This window comes from Oncorhynchus kisutch, linkage group LG29 (assembly GCF_002021735.2).
Source record: "Oncorhynchus kisutch isolate 150728-3 linkage group LG29, Okis_V2, whole genome shotgun sequence".
NCBI lineage: Eukaryota > Metazoa > Chordata > Actinopteri > Salmoniformes > Salmonidae > Oncorhynchus > Oncorhynchus kisutch.
Window position 1 is genome coordinate 15,462,452 of NC_034202.2, and position 15,344 is coordinate 15,477,795.

The 15,344-nt window shown below is 44.9% G+C and overlaps 1 protein-coding gene across 2 annotated transcripts in view; it reads left to right on the forward strand.

Moving 5' to 3' along the window:
- akna (AT-hook transcription factor) overlaps positions 1-15,344 on the forward strand; it is a 34,114-nt gene that overhangs the window by 13,160 nt on the left and 5,610 nt on the right. For both annotated transcript variants that reach the window (XM_031808855.1, XM_031808857.1), the window contains exons 12-14: positions 2,980-3,130; positions 4,385-4,537; positions 4,751-4,899. In XM_031808855.1, the coding sequence (XP_031664715.1) occupies positions 2,980-3,130; positions 4,385-4,537; positions 4,751-4,899 (453 nt within the window). The remainder of the gene's footprint in view (positions 1-2,979; positions 3,131-4,384; positions 4,538-4,750; positions 4,900-15,344) is intronic.

Here is a 15,344-nt window from a genome sequence, read left to right on the forward strand (position 1 = left end):
ACTGCCTTGTGTTGTCATCGACTGCCTTGTGCGTCATCGACTGCCTTGTGTTGTCATCGACTGCCTTGTGTTGTCATCGACTGCCTTGTGCGTCATCGACTGCCTTGTGCGTCATCGACTGCCTTGTGCGTCATCGACTGCCTTGTGTTGTCATCGACTGCCTTGTGTTGTCATCGACTGCCTTGTGTTGTCATCGACTGCCTTGTGCTGTCATCGACTGCCTTGTGCGTCATCGACTGCCTTGTGTTGTCATCGACTGCCTTGTGTTGTCATCGACTGCCTTGTGTTGTCATCGACTGCCTTGTGTTGTCATCGACTGCCTTGTGTTGTCATCGACTGCCTTGTGCGTCATCGACTGCCTTGTGTTGTCATCGACTGCCTTGTGTTGTCATCGACTGCCTTGTGTTGTCATCGACTGCCTTGTGTTGTCATCGACTGCCTTGTGTTGTCATCGACTGCCTTGTGTTGTCATCGACTGCCTTGTGTTGTCATCGACTGCCTTGCGCGTCATCGACTGCCTTGCGCGTCATCGACTGCCTTGCGCGTCATCGACTGCCTTGCGCGTCATCGACTGCCTTGTGTTGTCATCGACTGCCTTGTGCGTCATCGACTGCCTTGTGCGTCATCGACTGCCTTGTGTTGTCATCGACTGCCTTGTGTTGTCATCGACTGCCTTGTGTTGTCATCGACTGCCTTGTGTTGTCATCGACTGCCTTGTGTTGTCATCGACTGCCTTGTGCGTCATCGACTGCCTTGTGTTGTCATCGACTGCCTTGTGTTGTCATCGACTGCCTTGTGTTGTCATCGACTGCCTTGTGTTGTCATCGACTGCCTTGTGTTGTCATCGACTGCCTTGTGTTGTCATCGACTGCCTTGTGCGTCATCGACTGCCTTGTGTTGTCATCGACTGCCTTGTGTTGTCATCGACTGCCTTGTGTTGTCATCGACTGCCTTGTGTTGTCATCGACTGCCTTGTGTTGTCATCGACTGCCTTGTGCGCATTTCCTTTTTTAAATTGTTTTATTTGATCCCTTTTTCTCCCCAATTTCGTGGTCTCCAATTGTTAGTAGTTATTATCTTGTCTCATCACTACAACTCCCATACAGGCTCGGGAGACACGAAGGTCGAGAGCCATGTGTCCTCCGAAACACAACCCAACCAAGCCGCACTGCTTCTTAACACAGCACGCATCCAACCCGGAAGCCAGCCGCACCAATGTGTTGGAGGAAACACCGTGCCCCTGGCGACTTGGTTAGCGCACACTGCACCCGGCCCGCCACAGGAGTCGCTGGTGCGCGATGAGACAAAGATATCCCTACCCGGACGACGCTGGGCCAATTGTGCGTCGCCCCATGGACCTCCCGGTCGCGGCCGGCTACGACAGAGCCTGTGCTCGAACCCAGAGTCTCTGGTGGCACTGCGTCCCTAATAATGTTTAGAAATAATAGTTTATCAACATTTTAAGCTAAACGTTATGATCTGCTGCCTCAGATTCAGTGCTTTTTAACTTTTTTTTGAATGTAGGGTAGACCTACTGGTTGTATGAATTTGAAGATCTATCTTCCCACAGCTGTACCAGAGTCTGTTTGGGCTATTTCTTTCCCGACAGGCTGACCTACAGAATAGGTAAATTTTTCTACTATGGGGGATAGTAGATTGACATAGGCTCACAGATGGCGCATCCATAAGACTAGAGGAAGCTAAGCTTTCCCTACGTAAATTGAATTAAATTGCCAAAATGACAGTACATTGCCTAATTAGACACGTTGGCCTATTATATGGACAAGGTCGTTTTTATTGATCTGTTTGTCCGTGTCAGCACAGTGGGCTACCCTGTCACTTGTTTTAGTAGCCCTTTCCTACAGTCCAATTAACTTGTGGCCTCATGGGTGGAATGTTATTAATATTTTTCATAATTTCATAATTCGTGTTGTTATATTTCAGTCTTCTGTGATGAATGAAGTGTAATATTGGGATTCAAACTCTAAATGTAATACAATTCTACTCTATATCTGACATGGTACAGGAGGAGTCTTCTGTTTTTTTAAGCCCATAACCATGTGTGTGAGGTGAATACTTTTGTTCATAGTAGATTTGTTTAAGACTACCAAGAAACACTCAGTGACCCCGATTTAGCCCACTGCAGTATTAAAAATATTCTGCTAATGTCTTCAGCCATATAAAGTGTAGTAGAATGGCATGAAATGTATTTTTCCCGTTCAAAGAAAGAAAAACGTATCTGATGTAGCCTGTAGCCCAGACCTGTACGCTATACGCCCTCAGCCATGCCTTCAACAGTCTTTTTTTACCAACAGTGATTGAGTTATATTATTAGCTTGAATTATGACTATCCAATCTACTCATCACATTACGAATAGTAGGCCATTTTACATAAGTCTGCAAATGCGATGACGAATGGCATGATTTATTATAAAGGTGCATTTTTATGGTGAAAATGTATTTCCCCAAACTTTTAACTCGCGCTCCGCCTGCAAAGGCTAGTGATTTAGCTGTTCATTACTCGTCTTGTTGGCTGAGGAAAAGTAAATGTGGACAGTTATTCTAACAGCTTCAAAGTGAGCGGTAAGGACACACGGCGTTGCATCCTCGACTTGCATGTTCTGTTAAGATGAATTACCATAATCGAAATGTGAGTTCTGTCATTCTGAGCACCGTGGGTTCGACGCCCTAATCAGGTTACGCACACGATGCATATGGTTTCGGTAAATTTCTCACGTGTCCGGTAAATTTTCAAATGCTGCCGGTGAAAAGTCCAGCGCCACATTTTCATACCGGAAACTCTGGTACACAGTCTACTCTGTGTCAGAAACGTGTACCCTCCTGAGAGGAATCAGTGAGGCAGCTATTAGCTGTTTGGCTATGTTTCTTTGCCCGTGTCAGTTAATTTGATCCTCCACCTCTCCCTTGCCTTCTGTTTTAAACCCCTCTCTCCTCTTTAATTCCTCCTTCTATCCTAAGTCCACTCTGTGTCAGGGGAGGATGAGGGACGAAGTGACGGTTCCACCCGAACGACCCAGCATCGCTGCCAGCCAAACCCCTCCCCCACTGCACCCTATCACCATGGCGATCCCCTCCGAGCCCTGAGCTCTGGTCTGCTGACCAACCGCAAGTGAGTCTCTCTCTCTCTCTCTATCTCTATATCTCTATCTCTCTCTCTCTCTCCTCTATCTCTCTCTCTCTCTCCTCTATCTCTCTCTATCTCTATCTCTCTCTCTCTCTCCTCTATCTCTCTCTATCTCTCTCTCTCTCTCCTCTCTCTCTCTCTCTCTCTCTAGCTCTCTCTCTCTCTCTCTCTCTAGCTCTCTCTCTCTCTCTCTCTCTCTATCTCTCTCTCTATCTCTATCTCTCTCTCTATCTCTCTCTCTATCTCTCGCTCTATCTCTCTCTCTCTATCTCTCTCTCTATATATATCTCTCTCTCTATCTATATATCTCTCTCTCTCTATATCTCTATATATATCTATATATCTATATCTCTATATCTATATCTCTATATCTATCTATCGATCTATCTACTCCCATGGCGATAGTGACACAAACAAGCACAGATTTCTGAGTCTCTTTGGAAAGTATTGGCTGGGAGGTGAAGAGGGCTGCTTCACTGCAGCAAAAATACCAGCTCAGCTCAAAGGCATTTTTTTTCTGGCAACTCCAAGTAGAATCTAGGAGGAGGGATTATTAGATGTTTGATATTTGATTTCCTTTTATCCTGAGGGTGTTGACTGGCTGGTGTCTTCTCTTTTACCTGGGAAGTGAGGTTCTGGCATTGGATCCTACCAGAGCCATATCTTTATTATATCATTCCTATTTATTTGAAAAATCTAGCTCTGGATCCTACAGCGTTTTATTGGCAGGTGTCAGTGTGTGTCAGTGTCCGTGTCCCTGGGTCAGGTAGAGTCTGATACATCAAGTGAAATGCCAGTCAACCTGAGTCATTTTTACATTCTGTATTTCTGTTTTATTTGATTACAGACATGGAAGCTGGTAAATGTGGAGACTCAGGAGGTACATACTGTACCCAGTGTTGACTCTTGCACTGTGTGACACTGCATGAGTGGGCCCTATTTATTGACTCACATAGGAATGAGTTTAGAAAAAGATTGTGTATGGTTTGGAATGTCAATTTGATTCGATTGGCTGGGTCAATTGTGCGTTTTAACACCTATAACAGATGTGATATTACTACAATATTACTAACTACAATATTTGGCACAAGTAACAGTACAGTTACCAATGGAGTTGAAATGGCAGTGTCTACTCTAAAACATTGAGGTAGAAAATGTCAACACTTCTCTCTGTACTCATTCTCGCGTGTGTTTGTGTGTGCGCGTGCGTGTTCGTGTGTTTCTGTGTCTGTCCCTCAGTGAGGCCATCCAGTCCCTGCAGGCGGAGGTGGGCAGACTAAAGGAGCGACTAGAGGGCAGTCTGAGACAGACCAACCCTCCCAGTCCTGTTAGAGCGCCCCCCTCAGCCCAGGATGGCCACACACACTCGCTCAGCTCAACACCTCGTACCAGGTTCGCCTTTTCTTTTTTTTTTTACCTTGTCACTTATTTTTAAGGGAGATCTCATCAGACTTGTGTTACTGTTGAAACAGGTTTATTGGCATGTTTACTGGCCCATAAGGGCTCTGGTCAAAAGTAGTGCACTATATAGGGATTAGGGTCTCATTGTCTTTCTTTCAGCATTTCTGATTTGTAATGTTCCTTTTGATGTCTCTACTCTCTCAGGTCTGCTCAGCGAAGGAGGGATGGTGGTAGAGAGGAGAGCAGGGAGGAGAGGAGGTGGGGTGAGGAGCAGCAGGTGGAGGAGAGGTCTCCCAGGTTGACTCCTAGAAGATCAGCCTCTGTACCCAGACAGAGACCTGAACTGGACATTAGTGAGTTATGGGCTGACTGTAATGCAGAGTTTTTTGTTGTTGTTGCAGCATACATAAACGTTGCGTCCCAAATGGAACCCTATTCCCTAAATAATGCACTACTTTTGAACAGAGCCCTTAAGGACCCTGGTCAAAAGTCGGAAATATGTTGTACGTAATGTTTTCGCCATGGTTTCCTTTTACCAAAATGAGCTTCTGGACATCAGAAAAGCTATCACTAATCTTGATTTGGATGAGGACTTCTACTTAAGTGAGTCGGTAGCGAAGGACATTTGGATTATCCTGGGCCAGGCCCAAATCTCCGACACTCAGAGAAGGAGGAGGCGGCGCCATAGAGGCCGTCGTGCGGGATTCCTGACAAGACTACGTTGGAGAGTGGATAAACCGCCTCTGCCTTCTGTTCAATTGTCGAACGTGCAATCACTGGAGAATAAACTGGACGAGTTCCGTTTGAGACTATCCTATCAACGTGATCTGAAGAACTGTAATATCCTGTGTTTCCCCTAGTCGTGGCTGAACAAGGTCATGGAAAATATTCATCTAGCTGGTTTTTCTATACTTCGGCAGGACAGAACGGCAGCGTCGGGAAAGCTCAGGGGAGGGGGTGTGTGTCTCTTTGTTAACAACAGCTAGTGCATGATCTCTAATATTAAAGGAAGTCTCAAGGTTCTGCTTGCCCGAGTTAGAATACCTCATGAGAAGCGGTAGACCACACTATTTACCAAGAGAGTTTTCATCTATATTCTTCGTAGCTGTCTATTTACCACCACAAACCTATGCTGCCACTAAGACTTGTCACGGTGCTGACTTTTGCCCAATACCTGCAGCAAAAGCCTCTACCCCGTCCTCTGGCTGGGCAGAGTACTTTGGGACTTTAGTTACTTCGGTGTAACAAGGGCCTTGCCGTGCGGCCCTACCAACCCTTCTATTTATTCGTAATGGCCCTTCGCGTGAGTTGGGTTTGTTCCTTCGTTCACGTTGTCACTCCCTTATTGTCCGGTCTAGTATGAGGCCTTGGATAGATATACTCCTATTTAAATATTATTAAGCGTTATGGATTCCTCCTATATTTCCATACCCTCAAGTTATCTTTAACTATGTATATATCAATACCTAATAACAACTCCTAGTAGTTATTATGCTCGTCAGCTAGTAGTCACTCGGAAACTAGTATTGGTATATGTTTTGACTTTCTTAAAAATATATTATTGTCCACACAATGAAATATTCTTTAGTGCAATCACCAAAACCTATAACCAGGGTCACTTTCTGTTCAGTGAGAGTGTCAAAGGCGTTTGCTCTCCAGATTGTTAATCTGGCCTAGTTGTCAAAGTTTCAAGCTTTTATTAAGTCACTCTGTTTTTGTCTTATACACATCATTACAATTCAATGGTTATACAGTTTCTCAATACAACAATAATCCTCAATCAATCCTTAATGCTTTAAGCTATGCCAGATAATATTGCAAAACTTTAAATGCATTAACACTTCTAACAATATTGACTAAATAGCAAAAATAGTTCAATTACCTTAAATGCTCAGCCCCTTGGTCTCTTCCCCGTAATCGGTATTCTCGAAGCTACGGCGCTAGATTCCGAATTCTAATATCTTAATACACTTCCAACTCTGTGTATGGACTCAATATATTGTAACTGGTATTTTGCTGTTTCCTTGTATTGCCAATCACATCTGTACCTGATGTCTCACTGAGTGACCACCACTTTGTCTGTATTCAAGAGGTGTTTAGACCTCTGTTTTTCGTAGACTCAGTCTCGGGGTCACCAAGTTCAACCAAGTATATTCAGATAGTGATCCAATCACATAGACAAAATAAGCCAATTTTCTAATATTGTTCTAGTCCAACAAAAAGAGTATAGTGCAATAGTAAATTTACCTGTGATGATCCTCCATATGAAGTCTGTCTCACATGTTTAACGAGGATCATACTGTCTTATGATCTCTGTTCTCTTTATATATCTTTTTAAAGGGGAAGTTCCCACTGGGGCTGTAGACCTACGTAATCTTAGGCATGTGTGTTAAACGGAAGCTTCCTATTATTACCCTTTAAGGTCATGCACTACTGACTCTCACATTGTTACATTGCTGCTTCCGTGTTACTGTTGGCTGATTCTACTCAATCATACCAGCTGGTTGTTTCTACCACTGGAGGTGGCGTAGGAGGTATGTCAAGCGTCAGCTGGGAGAAGTCTATGATAGGTATCTCCTCTGCTTCCCCCCGTTGTCCAGTTTCTGCAGGTGCGGTCCATGGTTCCATGAGGTCCCGTGAATGTCCTGTGTTGTGGTCCCCATTGCTTGATGGAGTGGGCAGATTCTCTTCATCTCTTGTCACAGACTGCACTATAGGGTCATAAGCAAACAACAAAATGCCCACCCAGAGTCGGTGCACCTAGTGGCCGGTGATTTTAATGCAGGAAAACTGAAATCCGGTTGACCAAATTTCTACCAGCATGTCACCTGTGCAACTAGAGATTAAAAAACTTTGGCTACCTTTACTCCACACACAGGGACTCATACAAAGCCCTCCCTCGCCCTCTGTTTGGCAAATCTGACCATAACTAAGATTGAATCAACAGGACTGATCAACGAGACTAAAATTGAATCGTACTACACCGTCTCCCATGCTCATCGGATGTGGCAGGGCTTGCAAACTATTACAGACTTACAAAGGGAAGCATAGCCGTGAGCTGCCCAGTGACAACGAGCCTACCAGATGAGCTAAATTTAACTACCGGTCAAAAGTTTTAGAACACCTACTCATTCAAGGGTTTTTCTTTTTCTTTATGTCCATTGCTCGTGTTTCTTGGCAAGTCTCTTCTTATTATTGGTGTCCTTTAGTAGTGGTTTCTTCGCAGCAATTCGACCATGAAGGCCTGATTCCCACAGTCTCCTCTGAACAGTTTGTGTGTCTGTTACTTGATGTAACAGTGTCTATTACTTGAACTCTGAATCATTTATTTGGGCTGCACTTTCTGAGGCTGGTAACTCTAGGTAGGCCAGTACATCACTGGGGCTGATCTCCCTGCTATCCAGGACATGTATATCAGGCGGCGTGGAAGGAAGGCCCGTAAAATCGTTGGACTCTAACCACCCAAGCCATAGACTATTCGCTCTGCTTCCGCACGGCAAGCGGTGCATTAAGTCTGACACCAGCAGGCTCTTGAACAGCTTCTATCCCCAAGCAATAAGACTCATAAATAGTTAACAAGATCGCTACACAGACTAACCTTGTATCTTTATTTGACTTTTATTTCATTTCCCCCCACTCTCTATGCACACTCACAGGGCCCTACACACTCACAGGGCCCTACACACTCACAGGGCCCTACACACTCACAGGGCCCTACACACTCACAGGGCCCTACACACTCACAGGGCCCTACACACTCACGCGGCCCTACACACTCACAGGGCCCTACACACTCACAGGGCCCTACACACTCACAGGGCCCTACACACTCACAGGGCCCTACACACTCACAGGGCCCTACACACTCACAGGGCCCTACACACTCACAGGGCCCTACACACTCACAGGGCCCTACACACTCACAGGGCCCTACACACTCACAGGGCCCTACACACTCACAGGGCCCTACACACTCACGCGGCCCTACACACTCACGCGGCCCTACACACTCACGCGGCCCTACACACTCACAGGGCCCTACACACTCACACACACACACACTCACTCCATCATCTGCTCACTCACATATAATATACACAGACATTTATACTGACTCTATACACACACACACACACACACACACACACACACACACACACACACACACACACACACACATACAAACTGCTGCTACTCTGTTTATCTTATGTCCTGTTGCCCTAGTCACATATCTACCTCCATCCCTCCAGTATCCATGTACATTGTAAATATGGTATTGAACTGACCCTGGAAATAGTATGCTAACTAACTTAATTATTGTGTTCTTCATATTTCTTCTTATTTCTCTTGTTGTTTTTCTAGTATTACATTGTTATTGAATATTGCGTTGTTGGGTTTTGAGTTGGCATGAAAGGCATTTCACTGTACTTGCATGTGATGTTAAAACCTGAAACTCGAAGGCCCTAAAAATTGTCTGGGGCTCCAGCCACCCAAGTCATAGACTGTTCTCCCTGCTACTGCATAGCAAGCGGTACCGGTGTGCCAAGTCTGGGACCAAAAAGCTTCTACCCCCAAGCCATATGACTGCTGAACAATTCATCAAATGGCTGGCAGGAATATTTACATCGACCCCTTTTTTATTTTTCACTGACTTTCTTTCACTGGACTCTACCCACACACTCACACACACCATACTGAATCTCCAACGCCCACACACTCACACACACCACACTGAATCTCCAACACCCCCACACTCACACACACCACACTGAATCTCCAACACCCCCACACTCACACACACCACACTGAATCTCCAACACCCACACACTCACACACACCACACTGAATCTCCAACACCCACACACTCACACACACCACACTGAATCTCCAACACCCACACACTCACACACACCACACTGAATCTCCAACACCCACACACTCACACACACCACACTGAATCTCCAACACCCACACACTCACACACACCACACTGAATCTCCAACACCCACACACTCACACACACCACACTGAATCTCCAACACCCACACACTCACACACACCACACTGAATCTCCAACACCCACACACTCACACACACCACACTGAATCTCCAACACCCACACACTCACACACACCACACTGAATCTCCAACACCCACACACTCACACACACCACACTGAATCTCCAACACCCACACACTCACACACACCACACTGATCTCCAACACCCACACACTCACACACACCACACTGAATCTCCAACACGCACACACTCACACACACCACACTGAATCTCCAACACCCACACACTCACACACACCACACTGAATCTCCAACACCCTCACACACACACACTGAATCTCCAACACACACACACACACACACACACACACACTGAATCTCCAACACACACACACACTGAATCTCCAACACACACACACACACACACACCACACTGAATCTCCAACACCCACACACACACACACTGAATCTCCAACACACACACACACACACACACACACACACACACACACACACACACACACACTGAATCTCCAACACACACACACACTGAATCTCCAACACACACACACACACACACACTGAATCTCCAACACACACACACACACACACACACACACACTGAATCTCCAACACACACACACACACACACACACACACTGAATCTCCAACACACACACACACACACACTGAATCTCCAACACACACACACACACACACTGAATCTCCAACACACACACACACACACACTGAATCTCCAACACACACACACACACACACACACTGAATCTCCAACACACACACACACACACACACACACTGAATCTCCAACACACACACACACACACACACACACTGAATCTCCAACACACACACACACACACACACTGAATCTCCAACACACACACACACACACACACTGAATCTCCAACACACACACACACACACACACACTGAATCTCCAACACACACACACACACACACTGAATCTCCAACACACACACACACACACACTGAATCTCCAACACACACACAAACCCACACACACACACACTGAATCTCCAACACACACCACACACACAGCACACTGAATCTCCAACACACAGCACACACAGACACACCACCTGAAATCTCCAACAACAACACAGCACACACCACACAACTGAAATCTCCAACACACACACACAGCACACACAACACTGAATGCTCCAACACAACACACACACACACACACACACTGAATCTCCAACAACACACCCACACACACACACAGGAATCTCACAACACACACAACACAACACAACACACTGAAGTCCTCAACACACACACACACAACACCACACACCTGAATCTCAACACACCCACCACACAACACTGAATTCCACACACACACCACACACACACTGAAGTCTCCAACACACATACAACCACACGGAATCTCCAACACACACACACCACACCTGAATCTTCTCAACAAAGCACACACACACACACACTGAATCCCAACACACACCACACACACACACACACACTGAATCTCTCAACACACACACACACACACACTGAATCTCCAACACACACCACACACACACACACAACCCACACACAACCACACACACTGATCTCCAACACACCACACACACACTGAATCTCCAACACACACACACACACAACTGAATCTCCAACACACACAACACACACCACACACTGAATCTCCAACACACACACACACACACACACACTGAATCTCCAACACACACACACACACACACTGAATCTCCAACACACACACACACACACACACCACTGAATCTCCAACACACACACACACCCACACCACACTGAATCTCCAACACACACACACACACACACACTGAATCTCCAACACACACACACACACACACACACACTGAATCTCCAACACACACACACACACACACCACACTGAATCTCCAACACACACACCACACACACACACTGAATCTCCAACACACACACACACACACACACTGAATCTCCAACACACACACACACACACACACTGAATCTCCAACACACACACACACACACACTGAATCTCCAACACACACCACCACACACACACTGAATCTCCAACACACACACACACACACACACTGAATCTCCAACACACACACACACACACTGAATCTCCAACACACACACACACACACACTGAATCTCCAACACACACACACACACACTGAATCTCCCACACACACACACACACACACTGAATCTCCAACACACACACACACACACACACACTGAATCTCCAACACACACACACACACACACACTGAATCTCCAACAACACACACACACACACACACACTGAATCTCCAACACACACACACACACACACACACACTGAATCTCCAACACACACACACACACACACACTGAATCTCCAACACACACACACACACACACACTGAATCTCCAACACACACACACACACACACACTGAATCTCCAACACAACACACACACACACACTGAATCTCCAACACACACACACACACACACACTGAATCTCCAACACACACACACACACACACACACACACTGAATCTCCAACACACACACACACACACACACTGAATCTCCAACACACACACACACACACACACTGAATCTCCAACACACACACACACACACACACACACTGAATCTCCAACACACACACACACACACACACTGAATCTCCAACACACACACACACACACACACACACACTGAATCTCCAACACACACACACACACACACACACACTGAATCTCCAACACACACACACACACACACACACTGAATCTCCAACACACACACACACACACACACACTGAATCTCCAACACACACACACACAACACACACACACACACAACACACACACACACACTGAGTCTCCAACACACACACACACACTGAATCTCCAACACACACACACACACACTGAATCTCCAACACACACACACACACACTGAATCTCCAACACACACACACACACACTGAATCTCCAACACACACACACACACACACTGAATCTCCAACACACACACACACACACACACACACTGAATCTCCAACACACACACACACACACACACTGAATCTCCAACACACACACACACACACACACTGAATCTCCAACACACACACACCACACACACACTGAATCTCCAACACACACACACACACACACACTGAATCTCCAACACACACACACACACACACACTGAATCTCCAACACACACACACACACACACACTGAATCTCCAACACACACACACACACACACACACTGAATCTCCAACACACACACACACACACTGAATCTCCAACACACACACACACACACACTGAATCTCCAACACACACACACACACACACTGAATCTCCAACACACACACACACACACACTGAAGCTCCAACACACACACACACACACACTGAATCTCCAACACACACACACACACTGAATCTCCAACACACACACACACACTGAATCTCCAACACACACACACACACACACACACACACTGAATCTCCAACACACACACACACACACACACACACACACACACACACTGAATCTCCAACACACACACACACACACACACACACACACTGAATCTCCAACACACACACACACACTGAATCTCCAACACACACACACACACACACACACACACACACACACACACACACACACACACACACACACACTGAATCTCCAACACACACACACACACACACACACACTGAATCTCCAACACACACACACACACACACACTGAATCTCCAACACACACACACACACACACACCACACTGAATCTCCAACACTGAATCTCCAACACACACACACACTCACAAACATGCATATTGACGCCACACACACATAGACACACTATAACACTCTTCACATACACTGCAGCAACTCTTTTTATTATCTATCCTGATTGGGTAGTACTTCTACCCCAACCTACATGTACATATTTCCTCAACTACCTTGCTCATTGACTCGGCACCGGTACTCCTTGTATATAGCCTCGTTATTGTTATTTTGTGTTAATATTTACTTTTTTTCCCCTAATTTGCAATTATTCCATTTTTTAAACTTTTGAACTGCATTGTTGGGGAAGGGGCTCGTAAGTACGCATTTCACAGTAAAGTCACATTTGATTTGATCCTCAAAATTATTCACCCACCTCTTGAATTTTGTTGCATTACAAAGTGGGATTGAAATTGATTAAATTGAGATTTTCATTTGCCATTGATCTACACAAAATACTCTGAAAGTGAAAATAAAATACTGTAAATGTTTACAAATGACAAACAATGAAATAACTCAAATATAGTTGTTAAGTATTCAGCCCTTTGTTCAGGTATGCCTAAATTAGTTCAGGAGTACAATTTGTCTCAACACATCGCATAAGACGTTACATGGACTTAGTCTGTGTGAAATAATAGGGATGTACATGATTTTTTTTTAAATGACAACCCCTTCCTCTGTCCTCCATAAAAATACAACACCTGTAAGGTCCCTCAGTCAAGTATTGAATTTCAAGCACAGATTCAACTACAATTTTTTTTTTTAGAAAGCCTCATAAAGAAGGGCAGTGATTGGTAGATAGGTAACAATAACAAATCAGACATTGAATATGTCTTTAAGCCTGGTCAAGTTAATAATACAGTCCTACTTTTGAACTGAGCTGCAGGACAGGAAGGAAACTGCTCAGCGACGTCACTATTAGGCCATTGGTAATTTTCAAACAACTACAGAGTTGAATGGACGTGATGGGAGATCAACAACATTGTAGTTACTCTGCAAAATGGACCTAAATGACAGTGGGAGTGAAAAGAAGAATGCAAATAAACATTTTTCAAAACATGCATCTTGTATGCAACCAGGCACAAAAATTATACCGCATGAAGACATGGCAAAGGCAAATGTTTTGGCCTAAATGCAAAGCCTTATGTTTGAGGCGAGTCCAACACAACGTAACTGCCTCTTCATTTTCAAGCATGGTGGCGGCTGCATCATGGTATGGGTATGCTTTCCATCGGCAATGACAGGGTAGTTTTTCAGGATAAAAAGAAAGTTCGTTTTGACTTGTGCTTAAATCTATGGCAAGACTTGAAAATGTCTTTCTAGCCATGACCCCCAACATCTTCAGAGCTTGATGAATTTTGAAAAGAATAATGGACAAATCTTGCACAATCCAGGTGTGCAAAGCCCTTATAGACAAATTCCATATTAAGATGGTGTTCCTACTTTTGGTATACACAATGTAGTAATAGTGTTTTATTTGACATACATTTTAAAGAAATGTTCGATTTTGTGTGTTCTGTAGATCGTTGACACAAAAAATGACAATTAAAATAAATGTTGATCCGACTTTAACACAATAAAATGTGAAGAAATCCAAGGGGGGTGAGTACTTCAAAATCCACTTCACAATACAGTAGCTTTCTGTAACGGTTTTCCTTAGGTGAAAGAGAGTCAGACCAAAATGCGGCGTGGCTATTGAGATCCATGTTTAATGAGACCAAGTAAACACGATCAAATACAAAAACAAATAAACGTAACACGAAAACCCAAACAGCCTCATACTGGTGCAAAGTAACACAGAGACAGAACAAGGACAATCACCCACAAAACCCAACAGGCTACCTAAATATGGTTCCCAATCAGAGACAATGACAAACACCTGCCTCTGATTGAGAACCATATCAGGCCATACATAGAACTAGACA